The following is an 18,240-nucleotide window of genomic DNA, read 5'->3' as shown; positions in this document are numbered from 1 at the left end:
TGATTTGTCCTTTTTATCTGTTTTTTTTTCCTAAAGGTGAGACTACTACTCCCCGGGCCATTTTGACAGGCCACGACTATGAGATTACATGTGCTGCAGTATGTGCTGAGCTAGGCCTGGTGTTAAGTGGTTCTCAAGGTAAACCTGTGGTACCTACATAACATGTATGCATTTCTTGGTATCGTCTAAGTGACAAATTATCAAAGATGAATTTGGTACCATTTCTTTAAAGCTTCTGTCTGGTATGGTAGCCATCAGCCAATGGGACTATTTAAATTATCTAAATTTTTTTCTTTTTTTTGAGACAGAGTCTCGTTCTGTTGCCCGGGCTAGAGTGCCATGGCGTCAGCCTGGCTCACAGCAACCTCAAACTCCTGGGCTCAGGCAATCCTACTGCCTCAGCCTCCCGAGTAGCTGGGACTACAGGCATGCGCCACTATGCCCGGCTAATTTTTTCTATATAGTTTTAGTTGTCTGGTTAATTTCTTTCTATTTTTTATCAGAGCTGGTCTCAAACTCCTGACCTCGAGCGATCCTCCCGCCTCGGCCTCCCAGAGTGCTAGGATTACAGGCGTGAGCCACCGCACCCAGCCTAAATTATCTAAAATTAAATTAAAAATTAAGTTCCTTGGTGGTGCTAGCCACATTTTAGGTGCTCAGTATTCACATATCACTAGTGGCTACCATATTGGACAGCACAGATACAGAACATTTCCATCATTGTAGAAAGTTCTATTTCACAGCACTCTAAAGAGTTAAAGATGTTTTTACAAACATAGCCCATTAATTTTCTCATTTCCATGAGGCAGGAACAAGGAACATCATTATATATTTGTGTATTCTTCTGAACTCTCACTGGGTTCAATCTCACACATGAATGGAAACTCCTAGCCTTGTCTGTGTTAACTTCCAAGTCTAAGGACTAGGCAGAGGCCAGATGGCATTGACAGTGAATGAAGTGGAAAAATACTTAAGCTGGTTTGCCTGGAGGTTTGTGCTGGTCACATCATCATTTAGGCCAAAGGTATTAAGTGAGCCTTCCAAGAGCCCCTGCAACAGATAAGGATCTGAGCAGGAACAGAGCTGTTTCCAAATCGTTGCTTATTTCAGTGTAATAGTAATGTCTGTCCATCCTCTGTCTCTGCTCTGAGCTGAGGTCTGAACACACAAAAAAGTACCACAGTCTCATGTCTTTTAGGCTTATCTGGTGGGAAAGCATAGAGTATTTGAGTCACCTTATCTGTGTCCTAAACTATAATACTTAGTCTAGCTAACAAGGTGTATTAAATATTTAAAGGATTGTGTTTAAAAATTTAGTTGGCCAAAACATTGAAATAGTAATAATGATAGCAAGAATTATATAACTACTGGATTTTTTTTCCTTCTTATACCCAATAATTTAATACATCCTGAGCCAGCATGAGTTCTTAGACTGTAAGTGCTCCAGATGAGAAACATAACATGAACCTCTCCTATTATAGGGCATCCATGCTCTGCACAGTAGTGTGGGACTACGTAAGTGACTGTGTAAGGTGAAACCAGGCAAAGTGATCTTAATAGTCAATGGGAAATTTTATGATTGTTTTGTGGTCTTTTTTTATTTTTTAAGAGATGGGTTCTAGCTCTGTCACCCAGGCTGGAGTACAGTGGCATGATCATAGCTCATTGCAACCTCTAACTCCTGGGCTCAAGTGATCCTCCCACCTCGGCCTCCCAAGTAGCTGGGGCTACAGGCGTGAGCCACTGCACGCGGTAGTTCCATGGTCTTTAAAAATTTCCATCGAACATTAAAAACTCTGAGGCCAGGCATGGTGGCTCACAACTGTAATCCTAGCACTTTGGGAGGCTGAGACCAGAGCATCACCAGGTGCGGTGGTACTCACCTGTGGTCCCAGCTACTCAGGAGGCTGAGACAGGAGGATCGCTTGAGCCCAGGAGTTTGAGGCTGCAGTGAGCTATGATGAGGCCACTGCACTCCAGCCTGGGTGACAAAGTGGGGCCTTACCTCTAAAAAAAAACAAATTAAAACTCTTACTCAGTTATACACGTATAAGGACATGAAAAAAATAGTAAAAGTCACATTGACTTAATACACTGTGATTTAAAACATTAGAAACATTGAGAGTTAAAGTATTTTATTTCTTTGCGAAAAACTTATCAAGAGTAGTTTGAACAGTGCTGACCACCTTCTCACCAAATACACTTTTCTATGTCTTAAGGAGTTGTCATGCTCCTAAGTTTGGATCAGCTTTCAACATTTTATCTTTAGTGCTTCCAGTGCCATGAAATATTCCCTAGGATTCCTTTAATGTGAGGCTAGTAACACTTCTGGGATAGCAGTACTTTTGTTACAACTACTTTCCTAATTTATGGGGATAAGTTCCCCTCACTTATATCTGGTGTCTCAGCAGTGTCAGGATCCCACAGGCAACTCTTCTATAATTCTATTCTTACTCAATTCAAATTCCACTTAGCTTTATGACTTTTCATGACTCGACTGCAGATTCATCTTTGTTGGCCAGTACCTTTTTTTGATTATCCATTTATTTTTTTTTTAGAGACAGGGTCTTGCTCTGTCACCCAGCTACAGTCAGTGGCATGATCATAGCTCACTGTACCCTCCAGCTCCTGGGCTCAGGCCATCCTCCTGCCTCAACCTCCTGAGTAGGTGGGACTACAGGCATGTGCCACCATGCCCAGCTAATTTTTTAATTTTTTTTTTGTAGAGACAGGGTCTTGCTATGTTGCCTAGGCTGATCTCAAACTCCTGGCCTCAAGTGCTCTTCTTGCTTCAGCCTTCCAAAGTGCTGGGATTATAGGTGTGAGCCACCACACTGGACCCTGATTATCCATTTTTGTAAAATGTTACGTGACTTTATACCTGGGAGACAAAGAGGCAATACAACCACAGAGTTTGGTGTCTGTGCATGAACTAAATAACATGCTCAGTGACCAGTTAGTGACATACTTTGAAAGAAGTGATGTGATTGGGCACTGATCATCATGCACATCTGTTATTTACGTAGTGATTTGTGGACTGAAAAGCTCCCCACAAAGTGTGTGCTTTATGCAATTACTGTGACAACTGAAATTGGAACTGTGTTGTTGTGGGGCTGGTGCTATTTAGGAATGATAAATGAAATTCATGCATGCTGGAGCTATGCAGAGACTGCCTGTATGGAGAGCACTAAAAACTTATAAACTCCCTGAATGGCCAAGGAAAAGCTGAGAGCCTTATTTTCAAAAGGGTGTACTTGCGATAGTCATGTGGAGAGCCAACTATGATTCCATGTGGCCACAAGTACTTTAGCCAGGAGAGTAGCAGAGTGTATGCCCCAGTTACCCCTCTTCTCTGACTCAGATACCTCTTGGAATTTACCCATCACCCAAACAGTTTTTGTTACTTTTCCTTCTTTGCTTTACATGTAGCAGGTAGTCAACAGTAACAAAAACAACTCTGGTGTGTGTGGGCTATTCAGCAGTTCCCTTGGTGACATGGGAGTCGTGGATGGTTCTGCTTGCTGTTGGGGCAGCAGGGAGGCAGACTAATTCAGTTGTGAAGAATTGGCAGAATGATTCCTGTGTGAATTTTGGGGGGACCCAGGAGTGTTACCAGGGACCCCCTTTCAATGTAAAGTTGTGAGCAGTGAGAGGGAAGAAGGCTTTGGCCTTCAGAATCTGCCCCAGCCGGTTTCCGCTTGCACAGGCCCGCAGTGCTGTGGGCGTCAGGGCTCCTGTCAGACACAGGTCACAGTGTGCCTGACAGCAGCCCATGCTTGTGCGCGTCCTAGCCTCCTTGAAGCTGTTGTAGGATTTGAAATTTGCCTTGTTCCTTTCTGAAGTCCTCCAGTTTGTGCTGCCTCTTAGCATAATGAGTTTCATAAAGTAACTGTCTCTTGAGGAAAAGAGAACTTGAACGTGCAGCATGACTCTGCTTCTCTCCTCTCCCAAGTGGAGGTGAGATCTGATAAACATGAAGAGGAGATCTTGGAAAATAACTTATATGTAAGTTGATATAGTTTTTTTAAGGCTTTCTATGATACAATTGTAATGTGGTACAGTAATCCTGTTTGAACTGTGCTCAAGATTCAGATCGCATTTGTCTGTTTTCATTGAATAATTAACTTTGCCTTTTGTTTCTCCTCTATTCTCAGAAGGACCATGCCTCATACATTCCATGAATGGGGACCTGTTAAGGACCTTGGAGGGTCCTGAAAACTGCCTGAAACCAAAACTCATCCAGGCTTCAAGAGAGGGTCATTGTGTCATATTCTATGAAAACGGCCTCTTCTGTACCTTCAGTGTGAATGGAAAACTCCAGGCCACCGTGGAAACAAATGATAACATAAGGGTGAGTACCCTGCAGACCTTTCAACCTTCTTGATTTTTACCTTCAAGTGTGGGAAAGGGTTCACCAAAGAAACCTGTGGGGTTTTTTCTGTTCGTGTTTGTTTGTTTTTTAGAGACAGAGTCTCACTCTGTCACCCAGGCTAGAGTGCAGTGGTATCACCATAGCTCAGTGCAACTTCAAATTCCTGGGCTCAAGCAATCCTCCTGCCTTACCCTCCTGAGTAGCTAGGACTACAGGCGTGTGCCAGCACACCTGGCTAACTTTTTCTATTTTATATAGAGACAGGATCTTGCTATATTGCTCAGGCTGGTCTTGAACTCCTGGCCTTCTGTCTCAGCCTCCCAGGGTGCTAGGATTACAAGCATGAGTCACTGCTCCTGGCCCAGAAACCTATTTTTGAGTTGCCGAGGGCCCCTTTCCATGCCGACAGAAAACATTAGGTACCCTGAACGAGGCTCATGCACCTCTCCGACCACAGCAGGTCCCAGCCATGCTGATGGCATCACTCAGCCAGTGAGCTGTGCATGAGGCCACTCGTGGAAGCTGAGGACGCACCTTCAGCAGAAAAGGTTTCTTAGAGGCTTCTGAAGCCGTCCTGGGTGGCTTTCAATGGCACTGCTCAGTTTTGTTTTGTTTTGTTTTTAATCTAAGGAAATTCACTGCGCGATATTGTTTTCTGAGTATCAATAAGCTAAACCAGAGCATTAGATCATGCCTAAAACCGGCTTCTCTTTACAATTGAATAGGTTTGTGGTAGGAGCAACAAGGATTATGACTATTCAGGAGTAGCATCTAATTTCAGACTTGACTTCTTCAAGACAAAACATGTTAAGAGGGCTGGGCTTCAGATTATGATGTGAATTAGGCAAACCTTTTTCCCATTTGGTACACCAGAAATGGAAATGCTACTGGACCTTCGGGGTCTTGCTTCATTTTCAGGACAGGGCTCCACAAGTATTAGAGGTTGAGAAAAAGAATAAGGAGTGTTCTTTGAGAGGCTACTCTTTAAACCTCCTTTGTTTCTTACCTGCAAATTCCTTGGTGCAGGTTAAGGTAAAATGAAACTGGGGTGACCCTATCATTTTCCAGAATGGGGGCTGGGAATGCATGTGACCTGTGTACAATGAGGGGATCTAGGACACGTTGGGGCAGGAGCAGGGTCACAGGGGCCTCTGCCCTGTGAGTGTGGCTTTAGGCTATCTTTGGGCATTTTACTCACTGCTATTCCTGACCTGTCATTTAAGCTCTGGGCAGCTTAAATGACACAAATTCCCAGTTTCCCAGATCTAGCCTGATCATCCCCTTCTCCCAGGTAAATACCTGGGGTCAGGAAGTATTAAGGAACAAAAACCCTACATATAGGTTCCATTGATCAGATCAAAGGCCCTTGCTGTTCTGTATCCCAGGATTAATTTCTTAATTCACTAGTCGGCTTTCTCCTTCTGCCTCTCCATACTCCCCATTGCGTTCTGCCGGCCTCCTCCACTAAGGCATGAACACAGACACACTCACATTCTGCTTTTATTTTTCCCTTCCTTCCCATAATACTTCATTTAAACCAAGTACACATCAGAGGATTTTCCTTTCCTCTTTTCTTCACAATAATAATGCTGATAATCTGTCACTTTGAGTTGCGATTATATTGTCAGCTACGCTAATAAATCTGTAAAATAATTTGAAATCCCTAGCTGACTGAAACAATTTCCGTGGCATTTCAGTTAGCACCAGAGGCTCTGGGAAGTTCCTTGAGGCAGCAGGAGGACGGCTTTCTGCAGACTGTTCACACACACATGCTTCTCCTCTCTGCCCTGTAGCCATTGTTTTTTCCCTCTGTAATATTTCCCACTGGATTTTAGGCTTAAACAATCCGTTGCCTTTTTCCCAGCACTCCTGCACTTTATCATGCTAACTTGCAAGTGGCAACTGTGTGATTACAGCAAGCCTGCCTAAAATGAGCACTACCTGCCCACGGCTCCAGAGACTGACACTTTCACAGCTAACTACCTCGGGAAGCCAGGAAGAAAACCACAGGCTGGGGAATACGAGACATCACAGAGCAAAATTCCCCATTTCCATCCTGCGGTCTGAGCCTATATAAGGAAAGAACACCATGGAAACAAATTAGTCATCAGCTCAGACCAGAAATTAAGTTTCTGTGAAATACCAAGAACCCTGCAGGCAGGCAGCCTGGGGAAGTGGTTCACTAGTCAAGCCTTCCCACCTGTTTTTATGTTAGATGCCAGATTATTCAGTGGCATTTTGGTGAACAGCATATCATAGTACACCAAACAGACAATGTCTAGATGTCTTAATGAATAAGTAGGCACTCTATACAGAGCAGCAGAGTTATTTTATCCTAAACAAAGGATAACCACCATTTCACCCATAGGAACTCATTTATTTTCTTTTCCTGAGGCTATGTTTTAGGATGTGGTCGTCCCCAACAGACTGCTGTGGCCTGCTGGTATCTCCTTAAAACTAGCACAGCTAGTGTTGTCCAGTGCTCTCAGGATTTCATAGGACAAGATTAACATGTCTCTGGGGCCCTCTGAAAAATCTCTAGTTATAACCCAACCTGATACTGAGGAGGTCTATGAGAATTAAGAACCATGTGAACGCTGCTTTGGGTGGAAGATTCAGTAAATGTTACTCTTAGTGCCAGAGGAATTTGACAGATTTCTTACGTAAGAGGCCAATAAAATACTTTTTCACTTTGGGAGGTACATTAAATGTTTTGAATGCTGATGCATATATAGCCCTAAAATCCCTAAAATCCAGGTTTATTAATAATTTCATTTCAGATGGAAGTAGGATTAGAGATTCTTTACTAGAACAAAGAATTAAAGATTAATGGTTTTAATTTATGCTTTAATATAGCACTTATGCAGTAAAAAGCCTCAAGTATAAAATTTAAGTGAACCGCAACCATAGGTTAATGGATTTTCATCAGCTGTATTTTATAAGTGTAGCAAATAACTGTTTGCCCTAGTCTTCACTGCAATTCCTAGAAACCCCCTAGAGATTGTCATTTGTGCAGTGAATGAGGGAAAAAGATATTGATTTTTACTCATCTTGAAAAAAAAATCTTAATATCTGTGTTTAGTCAATAAGACAGAGAATACTTCTCATATGTAACTGTTCTTCAGTTTTTATATCTTACATATAGCTTATTCTCAAGAACACAAAAATATATCTAAGAGATTATTAAAAGTTGGTATGTATGTGAATGTGAATTCAATGGCTTATGAAATAGTCCTTACTTTTTTATGATTTTTAAAAAATTTGTCAAAGGGTAAAGACTTAAGGTAACTTGCTAAGACTCTGAGTACAGTACAGTGTAAATATATTTTTCAGAAATTAGATTTTTTTTCTTCCCGGCTGGCTAGCACAATCTGTATTCCCATGTGCATTGTGTCCAGGTGGACGTAGATTGCAGGTATCTGCAGTGACTGTTAGAACTACCAGCACCACTCACTAAACAAAGGAAATGTGTATCTCAGTAGGCTCAGAAAACAAGGCTTGGAGGGAAGGCCAGGAGGAGAGGAAACGGTAATAGGGAGGGACCTTTTTACATCAGGAGCAGGCACACTTTTTCTGTAAAAGGACAGAAAGTAAATATTTTAGGCTTTGAGGGCTCTATATTCTCTGTTGCAACTCTCTGTGAAAGTAGCCACCTTCACTGGGCCTGCTGGACTTGGACACAGATGGGTGTGGCTGTGTTCTGATAAAACCTTATTTATGGACATTCAAATGTGGAATTATATAATCACGTCATGAAAAATTCCCTTTTTTAAACTGTTAAAAAATGTAAAAACAGGCTGAGCATGGTGGCTCACACCTGTAATCCTAGCACTCTGAAGTTGAGGTGGGAGGATCGCTTGAGTTCAGAAGTTCGAGACCAGCCTGAGCAAGAGCGAGACCCCCCCCCCCCTCATCTCTACAAAAAAAAGTTAGAAAAAGTAGCTGGGCATGGTTGTGCGTGCCTGTAGTTCCAGCACTCCAAGGCTGAGGTGGGAGGATTGCTTGAACCCAGGAGTTTGAGGTTACAGTGAGCTATGATGACGCCAGTGGGTGACAGAGCGAGACTCTGTCTCAACAACAAAAAAAAAAAGTAAAAAAGTCATACAAAAACAGGTTGTGGTCTGCATTTGGCGCATAGGCTTTCATTTGTGGACGTCCATTTTACAGGATCAAAGAGCAAATTCTGAGTCTGCACCTCTGTTCAGCACTGGCACGAAAGGACAGGGAGCCATAGACTCGAGCTGACTAAATGACAGGCTGGAGCGCTGTCAGTCGTGGGGTTTAAAATGCTCAACCTGGGGTTTAATCACCGTGGAAGTTGTGGCTCTCTCCCAGGTCTTTTTCCCAACTGCTGTCCAAGTCCAGCAGGCCCAGTGAAGGTGCCAAAGCTGCTGGCCACCTCCTTGGGGCAGAGGGGATGTGGGGTCAGCTGGCGCTGTCTGCCACTCCTTGGCACAAAATCGGCTTAGCGTGTCCACAGGACAACCAAAGAGATGCCAGGAGCTCCTCGGTAAGAGTGCTGGCCCCAGTCCACAACACACACCATCCCAGCAGCATTTTTAGAACTGGAAGAGTTTGCCACCTCATCCTTAAAAAAATGAAAATTTTAAAAAGCAAAACCAAAAAAATCTCAAGCATTACCTAACTTCGTCCATTTGATGTCTAAAAAATGGCAGGTCTTCTACTACTCATGGTTTCCTAAGAACTTCTCAGGGTCTCTCTGTCTTCTCCTTGCACTACAGTAGGTGGCCCAGTGTAAGCAGGAATCTAACACAGGGTAGGTGCTGAAGTTCCCCTAGAACCGTCTCTGCTGAATGTTGCTGTGTCCCCCAGGCCATGCAGCTGAGCCGGGACGGGCAGTACCTGCTCACAGGAGGAGACAACGGCGTGGTCGTGGTCTGGCAGGTATCAGACCTCAAGAAGCTCTTTGCCTACCCAGGCTGCGATGCTGGGATCCGGGCCATGGCCCTATCATACGACCAGAGGTAATACTGGAATCATGGTCTACTAATGGTAGCCTGAAACACTACACAGGGAATTTCTTTAAATGGGCTGACGGATGAGTAAAAAGCCAATGAATGTGTGGGTTTCCACAACTCTTGGACAAAGTGTGAGTTCTCCAGGAATACACAGGATTTAAGTAGAAAAGGCTCCAATTAAATTGCTGTAAAGCGTTTTATTATTTCTTTAAAAGTACCCTTTTTGGTAAATAAAATTTTAAAAGCTATGAACATATTTAACATAAAATGCCTTTGTCTCTGCCCACAGGGACGCCACTGAAAGATACGGCTTATTTCCTAAAACCTCCCAAGTGGTAACTTCTGGGAGGATAATCTTTATCTGGCATCTTATTTCCTCTTAGCATATAGTCACTCATTTTAGTTCCTATTTGTGTTTATTGTAATAACATATACCTAAAATTAGCCATTTAAACCATTTTTAGTTGACAATTCAGTGGTATTAAGTACATTCACAATGTTGTACAACCATTACCACCATCGATTTCCACAACTTTTTCATCATCCCAAACAGCAACTCTGCCTATTCAACAGTGACTCCCCACAGCTCACCTCCTTTCTACCTTCTGTCTCTATGCATTTTCGTCTTCTAGACACCTCCTGTAAGTGGAATCATGTAACGTTTGTCCTTTTGTGCCTGGCTTATTTCACTTAGCATAATGTTTTCAGAGTTCATCCACGTTGTAGCATGTATCAGAATCACATTCCTTTTTATTCTGTTGTATGTATATACTATGTTTTGTTTATCCATTCACCTCTCAATGGACACTTGGGTTATTTCCACGTTTTGGCTATTGTGAATAATGCTGCTATGAACATCAGCATACAGATACCTGTTCAAGTCGCTGTTTACAATTGAGTATATACCCAGAGTGGAATGGCTGGGTCATATGGCAATTCTATGTTGAACTTTTTGAGGAACCCCCAAATGGTTTTCCACAGCGGCTGCATCATTTTACATTCCCACCAGCAATGCACAAGGGCTCTCATTTCTTCACATCCTCCCCATCTCTTGCTATATTCTGGTTTTTTTGATAATAGCTGTCATAATGCATATGAAGTAGTCTCCCATTGTGGTTTTGATTTACACATCCCTAATGACTAGTGGGTGATGTTGTCTTTTCACTCCTTATAGTGTCCTTAGATGCACAAAAGCTTTTAATTTTTATGAAATCAAATTTATTTTTTCTTTTGTTACCAGTGCTTTTGGTGTCTTATCTAAGAAATCATTGCAAAATCCAAGGTCATGAAGCTTTTCCCCTACGTTTTCTTCTGAAAGTGGTATAGCTTTATAGTTCAACTTATGTTTGCTTTTGATCGATTTTTAGATGATTTTCATATATAATAGTAAGGGTCCAACTTTATTGTTCATTATTTTGTCTATTTGGGGTCCCTTGAGAGTCCATATAAATTTTAGGATGGGTTTTCTAGTTCTGCAAAGAACATTGGTATTTTGATAGGGACTGCATTTATTGCTTTGGGTAGTATTGACATCTTAACAATGTTAAATCTTCCGATCCATAAACATGTGATGTGTTTTCATTTGTTTATATCTTTTGTTTCTTTCAGCAACATTTTATAGTTTTCAGTATACAAGTCTTCTGCTTCTTTGGTTAAATTTATTCCTGAGTATTTTATTTTTTTTGATGATATCGTAAATGGAGTTGTGCTTTATTTTTTCCTTTTGGATTGTTATTAGTGTATAAAATGCAGCTGATTTTTGCATGTAGATTATGTATGTTGCAAAATTGCTGAATTCATTTATTAGCTCTAACAATTTTTTTGTGGAATTTTTAGGATTTCCTACATATAAGATCGTGTCATCTGTGAATAGAGATGGTTTTATTTCTTTCCAATTCAGATGCCTTTATTTCTTTTTCTTCCCTAATTGCTCAATCTAGGACTTTCAGTACTATGTTGAGTACAAAATGGTGGAATTGGGCATCCTTCCCTTGTTCTTGATCATAGGGGAAAATTTTGTCTTTTGTCATTGAGTATTATGTTAGCTCTGGGTTATTCATAAATGCTCTTTATCATTTGAGGTCGTTTCCTTCTATTCCTAGTTTATTGAGTGCTTTTACAATGAAAGGATGTTGAATTTTGTCAAATGCCTGTTTAGCATCAACTGAGATGATTATGTGGTTTTTTTTTGTTTCATTCAGTTAATGTGGTATATAGTACATTGATTTTTCCATGTTGAATCATCCTTGCATTTCAGGAATGAATCCCACTTAGTCATGGTGTATAATGCTTTTATGATGCTAGTGAATTCAGTTTGCTAGTATTTTGCATCTGTATTCATAAGGGATATTAGTCTGTAATGTTCTTTCTTATAGTGTCTTTGTCTGGCTTTGGTTGTCAGAGTAATGCTGGCCTCACTGAATAGGTTAGGAAGTGTTCCCTCCTCTTCGGTATTTTTTGAAAGCATTTGAGAAAGATTGGTGATTGATAATTCTCCTTTAAATGTTGGGAGAATTCATCAGTGAAGCCATCTAGTCCAGGACTTTATTAGGTTTTTGATTACTGATTCAATTGTCTTCCTAGTTATAAGTCTATTCTTCAGTTTTGGTATACTGTGTGTTCCTAAGAATCTGTCCACTTCATTTAGGTTATCCAGTTGGTTGGTGTACAATTGTTCCTAATATTCTCTTATAATCCTTTTTTATTTCTGCAAAATCAGTAGTAATGTTCCCACTTTCATTTCTGATTTTTGTAATATGAGTCATCTGAGTCTAGCTAAATGTTTGCAATTTTGTAGCAAAATTTGATCTTTTCAAAGAAGCAATCTTTGGTTTGATCTTTTTGTATTGTCTTTCATTTATCACTGCTCTAATCTTTATTACTTCCTTCCTCCTACTAGCCTTGGGTTTAGTCTGCTGTTCTTTTTCAATGTTTGTGGTTATAGCTATCATTTTCTTCTTAGCACCGCATTTGCTGCATCCTGTAGGTTTTGGTATGGTGTGTTTTCATTTGTCTCAAGATATTTTCTAATTTCCCTTACGATTTTTTTTGACCCATTGTTTAATTTCCACGTAGTTGTGAATTTTCCTATGATTCCTAGTTTCTATGATGATCAGAAAAGATACTTTGTATGATTTTAATCTTTCTAAATCATTAAGATGTTTTGTGGCCTAACTTATGGTTTATCCTGGAGACTATTCCGTGTGCACTTGAGAGAAATGTATATCCTACTGTTGTTGGGTGTTCTGTGTATGTGTTAGGTCCTACGGGCTTACAGTATTTTCCTAAAATTCTGCCTAGTTGTTCTACCCATTATTGAAAGCGGGGTAACTGAAGTCTCCAACTATCATTATAGAATTGTCTAATTCTTCCTTCAGTTCTATTAATGTTTGTTGCAAATATCTTGGGGGGGTCTGATGTTTAGTACACATAATTTTTATATTTTCTTGGTGAGTTGACCCTTTTATCAGTATCCTCCTTTGAAACAGTTTTTGACTTAAAGCCAATTTTGTCTAATATTAGTATAACCACCTCAGCTCTTTTGGTTACTTACTTTTTTACGTGGAGTATCTTTTTCCATCCTTTCATTTTCAATCTGTTTCTCTCCTTAGAGCTAAAGTGAGTCTCTTACACACAGCATATATTTAGATCATTTTTTTAATTCATTCTGACTTTGGGCTAGGGAGTTTAATCTCTTTATATTTAAAGTAATTACTGATAAGGAAACTGACTTTTGCCATTCTATTTGTTTTCTGTCTTGCTTAAAGTTTCGTCCCTCATTCCTCATTAATACCTTCTTTTGTGTTTAGTTGATTTCTTTGTAGTGACACATTTTAGTTCCTAATCTTGATATGAGGTACTAAAGAGGATACTGAATATGGCTTCTAAGGGTTGGTCCTAACCAGACTACCCAGAGAATGGTCTAGATAATGGGGCCTGTTCATCCAAGTGCTCTCTCCATCTCTCCCCCTGCACCGTGTTCTCGGGGACAGCAGAGCAAGCAACACCAGCAGCTCCTGTCTTTAGTGATCATTTCAGTAAGTCACTGTGTTACGAGGTGTAGGCCCCTACCCAGAGCATGATGGACACAGAATATTCCTCCACCGAGGAGAGACCACTCAAATTATGGCCAACACCCTTCTTATTCTTCATCTCTGTACCTGTCAGAGATGATACCTGTCACCTGAATGTGTGCTGCTTCCTCCACCAGCAATTACTTTGAGAATGTGATTCCTTCTTTTGATTCTGATGTCCATGCCTGAGTCTTGCCAGCACAGCCCCCCTTAGAAATCACCAAGTCTGTTCAGGTTTCAGTGACCCAGCTGCACGTACTGGCTACACTTGCCCTTTCAATGAAAAAGCAAACTGTGACTTGGATCCTTCTGGAGTGTCAGACACAGTACTCTGAGCTTATTCAAGGATACATTTTAGTCATTAAAAAAGTACCTTAGTTCTAAAATCGCAGGTTTGACTGCCATCTTCTATACTTACCTGGTGGATTTGGGGAGGGCAGTTCTTTCTTCAGTAACAGATCTGGAAATACAGGTTTGTAAAACCCTTCTCCTCTCTGTGCTTCCCCCAGGTGCATCATTTCTGGCATGGCTTCAGGGAGCATTGTTCTGTTTTATAACGACTTTAACCGGTGGCATCATGAGTACCAAACCCGCTACTGAAGATGACAGCTGCTCATCGGCCCTGACCCCAGGCTGGGCAGGAGAAGTACTCGAGCATCCTTCTCTTAGAAACAGCTATCACATCTGAAGGGAACTTAAATTTGCTCAAAGAAGCAAAATATTTTTTAAAGTTAATTGCTATTTTTGTAGACTTTGCTTGACTTTTTCGGGGGGAATAGCAAAGCAGAAAACTGGCTGCTGGGTTCTGTAGTTTAAAAAAAAAATCTATATTTTTAGTCATAATGAGAAGTCTATTTTCACCAATTATGGAAACATACAGTGGAGCTAGTAAACCCAATTATGAAAAAACATTTCCCATTTATCTGCAATCTTGAGAAATATATGATTTTAACATTGGGAAAATGGGTTATAATACTGGGATAGGGGAAGTTTATGCAGAAATTTGGGTCCTGTATTTTTCCAAACAATTGTGCTTCAGCACTGAAATTTCTGGGATTTAAATAGTAATGTTTAAATTATGATAAGTGTAATTTAAAACATCTCAATTATTTCTATCAATATTATTCTTCAAGCATGTTTTAGACCTAGGAAAGTATGGTTTGGGGAGGCTATTTTATTGTGTGGTTAAAATAAAGGGTCTAAGTTATAGCAAGTGTGAAATAGTTACCATTTTTTCCTGATCTGTCATCTTCATAGCACAACAAACTGAAGTGATGGGAATGCTCTGGGGCTCACCACCTTTGTTTTTCCTTTAAAGTAAACGCAAGTACCAAAGCTCACCCGTGAGGTGTGACTGTGCCCAGTGAGCCAGGGCCACACTGGGGAACCCGCCCCCCCAGTTTGAGGACAGAGGCTACCAGGTGCTGTACTAAGCAACACCTGTTTTACCTATTTGTTATTAAACTATCTCCACCGTCCTTTTGATTAGCAATTTGTACTAAGAAACAATGTTATTTTGGTGTTGTATTATTCTACTTTTCTAGTAGAGTGCTGTGTGGAATTCTGTGAAAAATATTTGAGAAAAGGCCTGTATTGCATAAATAAATTCTTTGTATGTTGTGAACTTTGAGTTGAAACTGACATTCTCTTTCCTCTTGCAAATTCCCTGAAGTTGTCCCTTCTTACCGGCCCCCACATTGTTACTCTCTAAAAGCAAACAATTCAGTTTGACTGAATAAAATGGCATTTGTACTTGAATTGTTGTAAATCTAAATTTTAAACATTAATAAAACAGTTATTCACAAAGAAAATGCCAAACTCTGATTCAGTCATAGTTTTTGATCAATAAGCAATAAGAGAGAGACCCTCCTAACTGAAACAGGAAAATGGGCTTTCTCCAGCCAGGTATCTCCATTTTATTGGGACTTAGACACATGACCTAGACCTGAATCTTACAAGTGACTACAGAAGGGACTTTATGTACTGTTCCACTAAGATCCATGACTTTATAAACCATTAAGAAAGAAAACAAGAGATGGTAAAATATGAGAGAGGGAAAGAACTTCTTAGAATCAAAGAAATACCCAAGTTACTGGTAAAGTAACTCACTAAAAACAAACATCCTCACTGGTATTAACTTATGAACATTACACTTTGGAAATTTAGGGGAAAAACAATAGACGAAGAAAATTAGCACTACGTCACGTGCCACACATGAGATACTTCAACTACCCCGTCTTAACAAGTCTAAAGGAAGGTTAATAAAGCAGCTTCCTTTTGGAACCTAAAAAAAGAATAACATCAGCATCTCCACTCCACTGCCTTTATCATTTTTAAAAGCTACAACTATGGAAAATTAACTGAAATTTAAAGTAATGCTTCATACAACTAATATAGCTGGCATCTGCTTCTTAATGATAGAATCTGTTTATAATATCTTATGTTTACTCAACCTTCACTTACCCAATTTTAACTCTTTAACAGAAATGACTTCAAATAAATATAAACCAATTAGAAAAAAAAAAAAAGTCAAAGTAGAGGTGGGTTGGGGATGAAGCCAAATGACCCCACCAATACGGGGAAGCTGCACGTTCAGTAAGTGGCTGTGTGTCTGGTCTAAAATGCATTGTCTCAAGAAATTAAGATTTTCCTTCCTGACATTGATGCTTACTGAAATAAAACCAATCAAGTCCCTGAGATGCTGTCATTTAAGAAATACCACTAGATCTCTGGGAGAAAGCAAGAGGGCTTAGAAAACAGAGAACATGAAAATCCAAAACACACTGATAGAAACATGTTAGACAACTCACTCTCAGAGGAGCATCTCATCCCAAGGGATATCAAAGATCCATAAATAAATGTTTCTATAAATTAATTCAATGAGAAAGAGCCATTTCCCAGTGAAGAAACTAGCTTACAAAACAGGGAGATTCCAAATGGCCTGCACAGAAACCACAAGCAGCTATGTTGTGTGTAGGACATGAGGTTAGTGGCTTCCAACCCCAGGGTTCCCTTTTCCACTCAGCTCTAACAGCAGGGCCGAGCCACAGGGTCATATGTCCTCCTGTCCCTCATGAGAGGGGCAGTGAGATGACAGTGGTCGGGTGAATCAAATTTATAGGAGATGGCCTGGGAATCCCAGAATGCAGCCAATCTGCACCTATTTGTACCCTTTTTAGGAAATTTGTAATGGAATTGAAACATCATGTAACAGTTTAGAGCCACAGAGATGGGGGTTGGGGTGGAGAGTTTCACTAGGTGTCTTTGATACTTTTTTACTGGATTAAGATTTCAAGAGCTCCTAGCCATGCAAATCCCAAACCTGTCTCAGTCCTGCCCCATTTTCCATCGCTGCTGAAGAACACAACAGACCGGTGATACAAACAGATCAAGAAGCAGGAGTCCCTTTCATTTAAACAGCTGGAACAACCCACCACCGAGCTTGGCGTGTGCAGGATTACAGAGCAGTAGCCAGCCCCATGGCCTCATGTGAAATTAGGCCAAAGTGTGTGCACAAAAACAGAGGAGGAGGAGGAGAGAATGTGACTTAAATCTCAAAATCTGCACAAAGAATACATACCAGCAAATACGCCAGTGCCTCCGCTTGGCTATTTCTGCCCTACCACAGTGGAAGGAAATGGTTTTCTACTTCAACCAGGACAGCAACCGGCCTAGCCACTGCCACCACCCTTTTTTTGTAGCATAAAGTCTAATCCCTGTTAATCGTGTAGGCTTCACAAATTATCCTTGTAGGGGATAAAAAAAAAAAAAAAAAACTTTTAAAAATTCTCTTCAATTTCAGATAAATGGGTGAAATATCTTTTGGATTTTTCTTTTGGATAGATTTGAAAAGTTGAGTCCATGAGGAAATTCTTGGGTGCTCTTTAGTCATAAGATGACGATCTAAAAACCCAAGACTACTGTTAGGGACGCTGACACCTCACTCCCAAGCCCTGGCTGCTTTGAGAACCGGAAACGCAGATTACTCAGAGGGAGGCAGATCACACTGGTCCCTCTGGTGACACCAAGGGGGTTTGGCCTTAGGCAGGCTATCGTCTTTGCATCAGCCAGGCTCCTCTGGCAAGGTCAGAAGACAAACTATAAATGTTTCTGTGAATTCCGAGACCTCGGCGATCACATGCCAGAAACATGAAGTAAATTATTTCTCTGTCTCAAGTTCAGGAATATTTTTCCTTGCCAAAACCACAATTTGGGGGGAGTTGGGAAGGCCTGTTATTTCCTCATACCTGGCAGGAAGAAGCTGGCTGCTTTGCAGCTTTGGACTTGGATCATTTGCAAGACAATCCCCAGACCCAACTTCAGCCTCAGCACTGACAGGTGTCCGACTAAGCCTCGCAAGTCACCAGACTCGGTGCACTGTGACCGAACCATCCTCACCGTGCTAGAGGCCTGTGGTGCCCAGCTCTGCCCAAAATGACAAGGGCATAGCAGGGGAAGATGATCGTCTCTGTGTCAAATCTACCCTTCTCTTCCCCGCAATCCTTCAATGCTGGCAAGGAACTGTCTTCGAGTTCAAGAGCCCTAAACCCCCCGTGCCTAGACTAACCAAAGCTGCACGGGCCAGCTGGAGAAACTGCTGTCTGACCTTGATCTAAATGGCCTCCAGACTCAGCATTTAAGCGCCTCTGCTTCCCGTAACTTGTCGGCCTCCTCAATTTTCTGCCCGTGTCAGTGGTAGAAAACCTCCCCCACCCCACCACTGCCTTCTGACAGACTTGTCCCTTCTAACGCATCTCTGACCACCAAGAGGTGCCCAGTTACAGGGCACCTGCCCTGGAAGCCAGAACCAGCCTGG

The 18,240-nt window shown here is 41.2% G+C and overlaps 1 protein-coding gene across 1 annotated transcript in view; it reads left to right on the top strand.

Moving 5' to 3' along the window:
- Positions 1-15,048, top strand: part of LRBA (LPS responsive beige-like anchor protein) — a 613,453-nt gene extending 598,405 nt beyond the window's left edge. Inside the window, exons 54-57 of the mRNA XM_045552108.1 lie at positions 37-138; positions 4,155-4,351; positions 9,206-9,357; positions 13,934-15,048. Coding sequence (XP_045408064.1) covers positions 37-138; positions 4,155-4,351; positions 9,206-9,357; positions 13,934-14,024 — 542 coding nt within the window. The 3' untranslated portion in view covers positions 14,025-15,048. The remainder of the gene's footprint in view (positions 1-36; positions 139-4,154; positions 4,352-9,205; positions 9,358-13,933) is intronic.
- Positions 15,049-18,240: the final 3,192 nt, after the last annotated feature.

The sequence above is a fragment of the Lemur catta genome, chromosome 5 (assembly GCF_020740605.2).
Source record: "Lemur catta isolate mLemCat1 chromosome 5, mLemCat1.pri, whole genome shotgun sequence".
Lineage (NCBI taxonomy): Eukaryota > Metazoa > Chordata > Mammalia > Primates > Lemuridae > Lemur > Lemur catta.
The sequence above is the reverse complement of the archived record's forward strand: the minus strand, read 5'-3'. Positions and strand labels throughout refer to the sequence as shown.